Genomic DNA, 12,659 nt, shown 5'->3' with positions numbered 1-12,659 from the left:
TTTTACCACTTTTTTTTTGCTTCATATATTTTTTTCTCTATTTTCCACCTCTAAAACCTGGGTGCGCCTTATAGTCCGAAAAATACGGTAATTATCTAATGGTACTTTGTCATGTGATATCTGACCGTGCACCCATTTGATTGGCGTTAGTGTATTCAAGACCATATAAATATTATAGGCGCTGTGTAATAGCGATACGGATCATAGATTTTCTTTGAAAATACCCAAAAAGTGGAGCATAAATTAAACTAGCTCAAATATATATATATATATATATATATATATATATATATATATATATATATATATATATGAAAACCGAGAGAAAATGGACACAGGGCAGTAATTAATGGTTAAATATTACAATTTTATTAACAAATAATTAAAACCAAAAATATATATAGACGTATCAGACATACAGTTTTAAAATGAAAGACGACACCCTAGTGCCACGTCAGAGCAGGAGGTATACAGAGTATTACACAAATGTGTAGCTATATTGGAGCTAGTATATACACAGGATACCGTATAGTCCTATGAGAGGGCTAATTAACCAAATAATGTCCTGAATTAACCTAATACATATATATACAGAAAATGGCATAGATTCAGTCATTCTACATGTTACAGCAGTACCGAGAGGGATATAATAAAGTGCATAGTGCTTTCATACCGCTTCAATATAAGCTGCCATATAAGATCAGTATCAAAAGAGAATATTTATAAGTGTAAGGTGAGAAATAGAGGACCAGGACATAAAAGTGCAAAAAAGTGAAAGTACACGGCTATAAATACCAATTAATCCAAAAAGACTCCCCACTAATGTGAAATGGTGTATTAAAGCACGCAAAGATACTAAGGCCAGGTTCACACTGCGTTGCTGGTGTCCGTTAGACGGACTACGTTACACCGCGGTGTAACGCAGTCCGTTAACGCCGCCATTAATTCCTATGTCGGACGCATCGCTAGCACACGCCCACAATGGGGCGGGCTGCAGCGTTTCCGGGTCCGTCACTGCTAGCGCAGATAAAGCATCTGCTAGCTCTATCTGCGCTAGCGCGATCATATACCGGCACTTGCGTTAACAGCAGCCCGTTAACACATGTGTTGAACGGGCTGCTGTTAACGCAGTGTGAACCTGGCCTAAATAATTTTGCCACAAAAGAAAGGGTTACTGAGACCAACCTGCTATTGTAGTCAAGACAGGAAAAAGTCAAAACCGCACCCTTTTAAGGACACAGGGGCGCACGTCCAGAGCCAGGGAGCCCATCCTGGACAACGTACCAAGACTTCAGAGAAAAAAGACAGCGCTACAATGGATGGTGAAAAAATAAAGACTCATATTTATTCTGCCTTCTGTAGCGACGTTTCGGTCAACAGACCTTTATCAAGCACAGTGCTTGATAAAGGTCTGTTGACCGAAATGTCGCTACAGAAGGCAGAATAAATGTGAATCTCTATTTTTTCACCATCCATTGTGGCGCTGGCAACCTGCTATTGTAGACGTGGGTGAGAAGGAATTCCAACGCGCGTTTCGCTTAATGCTTCTTCGGGGGGAGTCATAGATTTTCCTAGTCTTTGGGGTTACAATTTAGACAATTAATGTGATTACATGCTCTGGCCATATTATCTTTGTTGGGGTATTAGGCTGCCGTCACACTAGCAGTATGTGGTCAATATTTTACATCAGTATTTGTAAGGCTAGGTTCACATTGCGTTAGGGCAATCTGCTTAGCGCATACGCTAATGGACTGCGCTAACGCAATGTCCCAAAAGGGATCGCGAGCAGCGTTCGAGGTCCGTCCGAAACTAACGGGACATCGCTAGCGCATGCCAAAAATGGCATACGTTAGCGATGCGTTAGTTACATTGCCGTCAATGGCAGCGCTAACGGACCCGTTACATTGCGTTAGTGGCGCTGTGTAACGGATCCCGTTAGCATACTGCCACTAACGCAATGTGAACCTAGCCTAAGCCAAAACCAGGAGTGGGTGATAAATGCAGAAGTGGTGTACATGTTTCTATTATACTTTTCCTCTATTTGTTCCACTCCTGGTTTTGGCTACAAATACTGATGTAAAATACTGACCAAATACTGATCGTGTGACAGCAGCCTTAATGTGACTACACATCTTGTCTGCATCCCTCCTGGAACATACAGCAATAACTACAAGATATTCATATCTTGGGTACTCCCTTTAACTGTTTTTGTATGTGTGTGTTTTTTGTGTATATTATAGTGTGTAGGATGTTCAGGGTGCATTAGGGTCCCTTGGACTACCGACGTTCAGCGGGGGTGCCATCACGACTACAACTAGGGTGCCAACCTCCGCTGGCAGGTAGGGTGATCTCTAGGGCTCATCTAGGGAGACATTAGTCCCAGATTTTTTTTTCCCCCTATTGACCCTCCATTATTTCACCTTTTTAAGGTAATCAAGTATTTTTTACCCTTTTAAATACATTAATAAAGGTTAATTTTTAGAGGTCTATTTGTGCCAATGTCACCATTTTATAAATGTTATTCACTTTACCTATCATTGTGATAATGCTATGGCATGTAGTTGTCTTCCTTATTACCGGTACTTTCACTGACACGGGTCTTCATTTTGATCTCCATCAAATTTCAAAATCCCTTTTGTGAATTTTATCTTTCATCCTTATAGGAAATCCTTGTGATAATAACAGTTTATCACTAAATTATAAAAAAGAAGATATCAGGAATTACTCTAATGGAGAAAACCTAATTACCCTTCATGGACCTCCTGGACTTCACAGTACTTCACTTTCTTATAATCCTCCTAATCATGAGGAACCCTCTCCTGAGCAATCTCTCATTGTTACCACAATTCCAGATGACAAAGTGGATACAAGATTTCAGTGTCACAAGGAATTTACTAAAAGCTCAGATTATCTAACTCTAATCAAACATGAAGGAGAGAAGCCATACTCCTGTTCAGAATGTGGGAAATGCTTTACAGATAAATCAAAATGTGTTAAACATGAGAGAATTCACACAGGAGAAAAGCCATTTTCATGTTCAGAATGTGGGAAATCCTTCACAGAAAAAAGGACTCTTATTAGACATCAGAGAATTCACACAGGAGAAAAGCCATTTTCATGTTCAGAATGTGAGCAATCCTTCACAGAAAAAGGGACTCTTATTAGACATCAGAGAATTCACACAGGAGAAAGGCCATTTTCATGTTCAGAATGTGGGACATCCTTCAAACATAACAATAGTCTTATTAGACATCAGAGAATTCACACAGAAGAGAAGCCATTTTCATGCTCAGAATGTGGGAAATCCTTCAAACATAACAGTAGTCTTATTAGACATCAGAGAATTCACACAGGAGAGAAGCCATTTTCATGTTCAGAATGTGGGAAGTCCTTCATAGATAAAGGGTATCTTATTATGCATCAGAGAATTCATGCAAGACATAATACATTTTCATGTTCAGAATGTGGGAAGGCCTTCACGGTTAAAGCGCGTCTTATTAGACATCAGATAATTCACACAGGAGAAAAGCCATTTTCATGTTCAGAATGTGAAAAATCCTTCACAGAAAAAGATAGTCTTATTAAACATCAGAGAATTCACACAGGAGAAATCCCATTTTCATGTTCAGAATGTGATAAATCCTTCACAGATAAAGGGAGTCTTATTAGACATCAGAGAATTCACACAGGAGAAAAGCCATTTTCATGTTCAGAATGTGGGAAATGTTTTAACCAAAAAACAAATCTTGTAACACATCTAAGAATTCACACAGGGGAGAAACCGTTTTCATGTTTACAATGTGGAAAATGCTTTACAGAGAAATCACAACTTGTTAAACATCGGAGAACTCACACAGGAGAGAAGCCGTATTAATGTTCAGAATTTGGTAAATCTTTTATACATAAATCACGTTTTCTCTGAAGAGAAGTCACACAGGAGATAAGCCATCTTCATGTTCAATGTGTGGGAAATCTTTAGTAAATCAAATCTTTTTAGACATGAGTGAAGTCATACAGAGAAAAGCTGTATTCATATTCAGAATGTGGGAAATCTGGGCTCACAGCATTTTGATCAACAGCCCTGCTGCTCAATCTGGTCAAGCCTTCGGGCATTTCCCCAGATGCTTCTCATCCTTGGTAATTTTCTAGCTATTTAGCTGGCTAGCTATGAGTATATCGGTGTCAGCTGTAGCTGAGCTTAGTTTGGTGTGTGCTTAGCGCTGTCTGATTGTGTCTTTTTCTGATCTTGTTGCTGGACGTAGGATTTGTCCTGACTATTCATGTGGATTATCCCTTCTGCTCTTGACGCTCTCTGACTGCAGGTACCTGACCTCATACTTGGTCTCTGACTGTCTGTTTTTCTTACTCCCTAGTCTTGACGTACCCTCCTGGTATTTGAACCTGGACTGTTACCTGACCATGACTTTGTCCTGCTGCTCTTTATATTGTGCCCCCCTGGTATCTGACTTGAGACCTCCTGTCTTTCCTTTCTCTAGGCTTGTCCGTGAGTAGTGACTCAACGTCACACATTTATACATATCTTAATATATGATCTTAATATATCTTAATATATAATGACGATGGAAGAAAAGGTCGGGTCAAGAAGCGAACAAAAAGAGGTAGATGACAAAAAAATATACATTTATTCATATTAAAACCAAAAAAATATATTAAAGGGAGCCTGTCACCCCAAAAATGGCGGCTGAGGTAAGCCCACTGGCATCAGGGGCTTATCTACAGCATTCTGTAATGTTGTAGATAAGCCCCCAATGTATCCTAAAAGATGAGAAAAAGACGTTAAATTATACTCACCCAGGGGCGTTCCCGCCGTTGGTCCGGCGCCTCCCATCTTCATCAGATGACGTCCTCTTCTGGTCTTCATGCTGCTGCTCCAGTGCAGGCGTACTTTGTCTGCCCTGTTGAGGGCAGAGCAAAGTACTGCAGTGCGCAGGCGCCGGGCCTCTCTGAACTTTCCCGATGCCGCCCTCCTCTCTCTGCCATGCGGCAGCCGCTTCCGCGTCGCCCGTCTGACGTCACACGCAAGGCACGCTGGGAATGGGCGTGCCCGTGTGTCAGGCGGGCGCCGGATCCAAAATGGCGGCACCCATGAAGAAAACGCCGGCCGGTGGATAGAGACTCCGGCGGCACGGCAGAGCAGGGTAGGGGCCACTATTGGGCACCGGAGGAGGCGGGGAGTGCAGTGGATCCCCCATAAAAGGGGTGATAACCACAGAAGACGCACTCGTGCCCAGAAACTTCATGGAAGTGGGGCAGCAAGAGCAGCAGCAGCAACAGCAGGAGCTCTCGCCAGATGCCTTGCCGAGCCACCAGCATACCAGGAGCAGCCGCTCAAGTGGTAGGAGCAGCGGTCATCTTGTCCGGCAAGATTCGTCAGCGTCCAAGAGGGACGCTTCACGTGCATCTATCCAGCCTCCAAAACCGGTACCCTTCATTGGCAGCGGTGGTGAGTGAACTACGTGAATGTCACCCTTATGGTAACAGAGTCCATTTTTTTCTGTTTGTTCACTAGGGGTCCAGGAAGTCTAGCGGGAAAACAAAGAACCGAGATTGTGCCCTTTGTAAAGACCCGCTTGCAGTTCAGTGTCAGAAAGATCTCTGTGCTGACTGCATTAATAAAACCATACAAGAAGAGACCCCTAATTTCGCCACTAGCCTTAAAGCCATAATACAGGCAGAAAAAAAAAAAACTCCTTAAAAATTACCCTTAATAAACCGAGAAGGAAAAGCCGTAAGGCGTCTACTGAGTCAGATGCCTCCCAGAGACAGGAGAGTCATAAATCATCCCGATCTCCCTCTACCTCCTTGGCCTCTATCCAGTCTTCAGATTCTTCCTCGGACAGTGATTCAGGAGGTCGTCCATGTTTTCCAACGGAGGACGTAGACAAATTAGTCAAAACAGTTAGATCTGCTATGGGTCTTAAGGAGGAGAAGACACCTAGGTCGCTAGAAGATTTCATGTTTGGTGGCTTAGAAGAGAAAAGGAAACGCACGTTTCCGGTAAATGCGAAAATCAAAGCATTAATTGAGGAGGAGTGGAGAAAACCTGAAAAAATGGGTTCTTTACCTTCTTCATCCAAAAGGAGATATCCTTTTGAGGATAAAGACTCTGAATCCTGGGAGAACATCCATAAAATTGACGGGGCAGTAGCCAAATGTTTAAAAAGATCGTCCCTTCCATTAGAAGACTCGGGTGTTCTTAAAGACCCGCTTGATAAAAAAGCAGATGGTTTTCTGAGACATATCTTGGAAGCCTCAGCGGAGGGCCTGAAGCCAGCAATTGCTGGGACAGGTACAGCCCGTGCTCTAATGGTCTGGCTACAGCAGATAGAGCAGACCTGGGCAAGATGCGGCCCGCGGGCCGCATCCGGCCCGCCTGATGATTTTAAACGGCCCGGCACCGCTCCAGCCGCCAGACGCTTCTGAGCAGCCCATGATTAAGATGGCCGCCGGAGTGCATTGGTCATTTGATTGCACCCTGCCATACCCACTGACTCCGCTCGCTGTGTGATGCGTTGATCATATGGGGCCCCATGTGATCTTGCATCGGCGGTCAGGGCGACGCTGGTGGGCGGGGCGGTGCTCACTGGCCGGCCCTGTACATCACGTGCGTACGTCACTCCAGCACCGCGCGAGATGTGCTGCGGTGAAAGTTGCTGGCTGGCGGTCTCCTTCGGGTGAGGGTGAGTAGCCGCGCGGTCGGGGGGAGAGGGGGTCCCTGTGTTGCTGGGGAGTGTGAGGGAGGGGGACTACTACATGGGGCTACCGCGGCTATCACATACTGGGGGTGCAGGGCAGGGGGGATTGCTATCAGTGGGGATCATCTACAAGGGATGGCTACATTAAGGGATACTACATATTGGGGCCCAATACTACCTAAGGTGCGGGATATCACACACTGGGGGGGGGGGGGCAGGGCAGGGGGATTGCTATCAGTGGGGATCATCTACAAGGGATGGCTACATTAAGGGATACTACATATTGGGCCCCAATATGTAGTATCCCTTAATGTAGCCATCCCTTGTAGGTGATCCCCACTGATAGCAATCCCCCTGCCCTGCCCCCCCCCCCCCAGTATCTGATATCCCGCACTTTAGGTAGTATTGGGCCCCAATATGTAGTATCCCTTAATGTAGCCATCCCTTGTAGGTGATCCCCACTGATAGCAATCCTCCCTGCCCATAATTGGGGGTTACATGGAGAATACTACCTAAAGTGGGGGATATCACGTACTGGGGGGGGGGGGGGCAGGAAGAATAATCTTTTGGCCGACAGTTATGATCCCTGATCTTCCCATTAAATCACCTGAAACACAAGTTATGGCGGACCAGCTTAGAGCCTATGTTATATAGGGGACGCTGCCATATAGTGCAGCCACCGGATACCCAGGGCGACAAGGGGGTGCAGGATACACAGGGGTGCAGGATACACAGAGAGACACAGGGGTGCAGGATACACAGAGAGACACAGGGGTGCAGAATACACAGGGTGACAATAATTGGGGGCTACATGGAGAATACTACCTAAAGTGGGGGATATCACATACTGGGGGGGGCAGGGCAGGGGGGATTGCTATCAGTGGGGATCACCTACAGGGGATGGCTACATTAAGGGATACTACATATTGGGGGCTACATGGAGAATACTACCTAAAGTGGGGGATATCACATACTGGGGAGGGGGGAGTTTAACATACTGTTTGTTTATGAAAAGATAGAATATGACATATGTATACTATTGGGTAAAAATTAGTTAATTATATTAGTCCGGCCCTCTAAAACCATCCCAATTTCTCATGCGGCCCCATGGCAAAATTAATTGCCCACCCCTGAGATAGAGGATCAGCTAAGGGACAAAGTACCCAGAAGCGACATCCTTGCAAATATATCTTTAGTGCAAGGAGCAGCAGCTTTCTTGGCAGACTCTTCTGCAGATTCCGCAAGACTAACGGCCAGAGCAGCGAGCTTATCCAATGCGGCAAGAAGAGCCCGTTGGCTCAAGGGTTGTCCGGGGAATTTGCCATCTAAACACAAGCTGTGCTCCATTTCATGTGACGGCCAACTTCTTTTTGGGAAAAAACTAGAAGAGATCCTGGAACATGCAGGAGATAAAAAGAAAGTTTTTATCAATATCCCTAAAGATTCCAAAAAAACAGGATTTTGGTTGCTTACCGTAAAATCTGTTTCTCGGAGCCTTCATTGGGGGACACAGGAACCATGGGTGTATGCTGCTGCCACTAGGAGGCTGACACTATGCAAATAAAAAAGTCAGCTCCTCCCCTGCAGTGTACACCCTACCGACAGGAAGTAGGATATTCAGTTAGTGAGAAAGCAGTAGGAGAAGCAACGTGTAAAAGAGAAAGAATAATAATATAATAATAAACTTTATCTATATAGCGCCAACAAACTCCACGGCGCTTCACAGATCAACAGTCCCAAACACTCAAAGAGTGTTCAAAGAACTCAAACGTATACAGTAAACAGAGCTGTTCAACTTGGGAGGGTGCTGTGTCCCCCAATGAAGGCTCCGAGAAACAGATTTTACGGTAAGCAACCAAAAATCCTGTTTTCTCTATCGCCTTTCATTGGGGGACACAGGAACCATGGGACGTCCCAAAGCAGTCCCTGGGGTGGGAACAGCAGAAAAACTCCATTCAGGTCGGAGGAATCACCACTGCCGCCTGCAAGATCCTTCCGCCTAGGCTGGCAACTGCCGAAGCGTAGGTATGGAGCTTATAACCCCTTGGCAAAGGAGTGACCGGAACACTAGGTTTCCACCTAGCAAAGATGTAGGGCGGATGCCCCATGGTGTACCGCCCAGGAGGCGCCCACTGCCCGGAGCAGAGTGAGGAGTCACTGTGTTCTTGATCCGGTGAGCCTCCAGAATGGCAGGTCTGATCCAGAGAACAATCGTAATCTTGGAAGCCGGCAGGCCTCTTGGCGTACCGTCTGGAATGACAAAGGACAGACCTTCTTCCTAAAGAAGGCGGCCCTACACAAATAGATCCTCACCGCCCTGACCAGGTCTAGCCTGTTCAGAGAATGCCCCAGAGAATCGATCGGAGCAGGACAAAGGTGGGAAGGACGATCTTATTCAAGTAAAAGGAGGACACCACCCTGGGAAGAAAAGGCGACGAAGGCCGTAAAACTACCCTACCTGGTGAAAAACCAAGAAAGGGGCGATAGGAGAGAGCCACCAACTCCGAGATGCGTGGAGATGGCCACCAGCAAAGCCACCTTGCAGGACAGAGCAGACAGTGAGGCTCATGGAGAGGCTCAAGGGAGAAAGTCCACCGAGCCTCCAGAACAAGACTGAGGTCCCAGGGATCCACGGAAGTGTGGTACGAGGGAGCCGCATGCGCTACTGAAGAAAGGTCCTGATCTGAGAACGGGACGGATATATATCTTCGTACCGTGATAGCCAGTAGCAAAGGACCTCTGAAAAGGGACTTCAGAAAAAGGATGGAAAGGGTTGCTATCTGACCCTTCAGAAAACTAAGGGCAAGGCCAGCATCAAGTCCCACCTAGATAGAACGGCCAAAAAGGAAGGTTTCAACAGCAAAGCTGTTAACCTGAGACACCAAGAATTCTGCGGCAGATGGGTCCCTAGTACAGAAGATCTGACCTGACTGGGGCCTCCAGTGAGAGTCCGCGAGGAGATAAACGATCTCAGCGAACCAGACCTTCTGGGCCAATCTGGTGCGGTCAGAATGACCGGCACCCCCTCCGCATAGATCTTCAACAGTCTGGGAAGAAAGGGGAGGGAGGAACAGAAAGGTAAGTACAAATGGCGACCCAGGAATGGTCAAGGTATCGGTATCCACCACAAGAGGATTGCGGAGTTGGAAACAAAACGGTGGACTCTTCCTAAGCAGTCGGGCCGCCAGGAGATCGGTGTCTGGAATTCCTCATCCAAGGAAAATTTGAAGGAAGACCTCCTGAGTCGGGACCCCTGTCCTGCCGCAAGGCCCTCACGGCAGAGAAAACACTGCGGCCTAGTTGTCCACGCCGGGGATATACACTGTGGATAGTGCTGAAACCGTCGCCTCTGCCCAGAGGATCCTGGATACCTCCGCCATAGCCAAGAGACTGATTCCCTCCCTGGCGATTGACATAAGCCACAGCCGAGGCATTGGACGTCTGGATTCTGACTGGCAAACGTCTGAGAAGCCTTTCCCAGTGACTCGGGGATAGAAGAAAGGCCCCTCTCTCAATGGTGTCGATCGGCGGAGAGGACCCTTGCTCCGACCAACGCCCCCTTCAATGACGGATGGCGAGAAAACGCACCCCAGCCGGGAAGGCTGGTGACCGTCGTCACCACCTGCCTTGGGGAGGACCGGACATGAGGAATGAGAGGGGATGACAGCCACCAGTTGAGAGGCTATTAGAATCTGATGGAAAGTCGGATTGGAGGGTCCAGAGACAGCACAGACGTGTCCCACTGAGGAAGGATGGCCTGCTGAAGTGGTCCCAAGTGGAACCGCGCAAAAGAGAACGCTTACGGAGCTGTCACCATGCCTCACAGGACCGTCGTAGCTGAACGGAAGGAAGGCAGCCGAGGGCCCTGCAGAGAGCGAACTCTGTATGGAGAATTGCCCGCTTCTCAAGAAGAAAAACCCCTAGCGATGTCGAACAACATGCCTAAGAGGACGAGACGCTGACTCGGAACAAGACAAGACTTTGTTCTGTTGGCCAGCCACCAGAAACAGGACAGGGAGTCTAGGATGATGGTCAGACCCTCGGGGCCTGAGAGAGGGGCAGAGGCTTGATGAGGATTACTTCAAGGTATGGAATGAGCACTAAGGCCCCTGATCATCAAGGAAAATCAGGACATGGAGCAAGGCCTCTTGGATATCCGTGTAGCACAGGAAATCCTGTGGGTCCATGGAAGCCAGGACTGAACAGAGGAACTTCATCCTGAAATGCCGCATGCGGAACCTTCTGTTCACCAAGTTCAGAGACAGAAAGGGTCGAACTGCGCCGCTCTTCTTCGGCACTACAAGCAGGTTTGGATAGAAACCTGGGAAGCGTACCTGCTGTGGGACGGAAACAATAACCTCCGAACAAAGAAGGAAGGTAATGGACGCAAAGAAACCCAAGATCAGAGGAGGATTTTTAGAGGGCGGGATTCAAAGAAGCGATTCCGGGCCGCTAAGCGAACCCTATCTTGTATCCAGAGGATACCACCTCCCTGATCTAGGCGTCCTCCACCGAAGCTAGCCAAACATCCCTGAAAAAGGCAGGAGATGCCCGCCCAAACTGGAAGAAACGCTGGGCCGTTAGCACGAGTTATTATGCCGGAGAAGATCTGCCAGGTCTAGGCCTGGTGGACCAACCATGGGAGTTGCGGGCACACCGGGAAGGGATAGGCTTAAAGGAAAGCCTTTTCTCTAGCCAGACGAGATCGCAGTCTGTGTTAGAGGAATCTTCCGACGCCGCAAAACAGCGAAGGGACAAAGGGAACTCGTGCCTCCCGTGGCATCATTAATAATTTGTTCCCTCATGTAGCCAAAGAAACAGGCCCCCCGGAAGGGCTGTGTGTAGAGCCGAATATTCCGTCGGATGGCCACCATAATGCTGGATGCGTGAGCTGCACAAGCTGCGCATCTAGGGAGGCAGATACCAAATATTTCCCTGCATAGGAAATCCGGTCCGTCAGGTCGGCTAGCTCCCCCGGAGGAGCTTCAGGCGGGGTGCTCTTACCAGGCTGTTTGGTCCATCTATCCATGGTCCCTGAGACCCAGGTAGAGGCAATGGCCGAGGCACAAAGTAGAAGCAGCCGTTACAAAAGGCTGATTTTTCCAGCGGTTCTATAAAAGTATCCTTGGAACCCGTGCCAAGCTGATAGACAGTCTGGGAACTGACGAGTCCAGAATTGCCCGCTTCCTGCCGAGGAATCAGTCCAGTTAGCGATGAGCTCAGGAGAGAAGGGATATAGGATGCCGAGACGCTTCCCTGTCTGCAAGCATCTGGTATGGCTCGCATTTCTCCTGGCAAGTACCACCACCTGTTCAGCGTGTGTGGGGCAAAGGTCCTGGAAAGTGGTTTGACCGTCTAAACGAAAACCGCCTATTCTGCGGGTTCCGTAGAGGTATCCATGATGCTTAGGGTCTGGTTGATCGCATCAATAAGGCTATCCAAGTCTGAAACTTCCTCTGCAAACATGACCGAGGAAGCCCGTCTCTCTCTCGATAGAGAGGAGGATCAGGAAGAGGGATCTCACCGGTCCAGACCGGAGGGCAAGATGGAGCGGGAAAGACAGGTGTCAGACGTCCATGGGGTTGATGGTGGACGTCATGGTCTCCTCCGACAGGCTCTGGAGGGCGAGTGGGTGGGGAATGGAGCTGGGACCGAACCTCTAAGCACGCTTGTGTGCTAGGATCATGGTCCTGCCGTCGGATCTATAAAGATACGGGGTGGCAGTACACGCCGTACTCATAGTCCATAATGTGGGATTGCAGGTGTGACTGTTCACCCTGTATCCCCCTGTTCTGTATCTCTTGTAGGCTGGACGGAGAATCCTGTGACCCACTAGCGATTGCGGACAGGCACGGATACCAAGGTCGTGACATCCTGGTGAGGTCCGCCCCAGACTGAGACAGAAGGAAAACCCACCCAGGGATAGGGGTCTCGGCCTCACCC

General features: G+C 47.8%; 1 protein-coding gene across 2 annotated transcripts in view; it reads left to right on the top strand.

Annotated features, from left to right (window-relative positions):
- Positions 1-12,659, top strand: part of LOC138657427 (zinc finger protein 84-like) — a 729,030-nt gene that overhangs the window by 57,361 nt on the left and 659,010 nt on the right. Inside the window, exon 11 of one of the 2 annotated variants that reach the window (XM_069745213.1) lies at positions 2,664-6,739. The exons of the other annotated variant lie outside the window; for it this stretch is intronic. Coding sequence (XP_069601314.1) covers positions 2,664-3,874 — 1,211 coding nt within the window. The 3' untranslated portion in view covers positions 3,875-6,739. Of the gene's footprint in view, positions 1-2,663; positions 6,740-12,659 lie in introns of those variants that run through there. 2 annotated transcript variants of the gene reach the window in all.

This window comes from Ranitomeya imitator, chromosome 1 (assembly GCF_032444005.1).
Source record: "Ranitomeya imitator isolate aRanImi1 chromosome 1, aRanImi1.pri, whole genome shotgun sequence".
Classification (NCBI taxonomy): Eukaryota; Metazoa; Chordata; class Amphibia; order Anura; family Dendrobatidae; genus Ranitomeya; species Ranitomeya imitator.
Note: the sequence above shows the minus strand (reverse complement) of the source record. Positions and strands in the feature narration are given on the sequence as shown.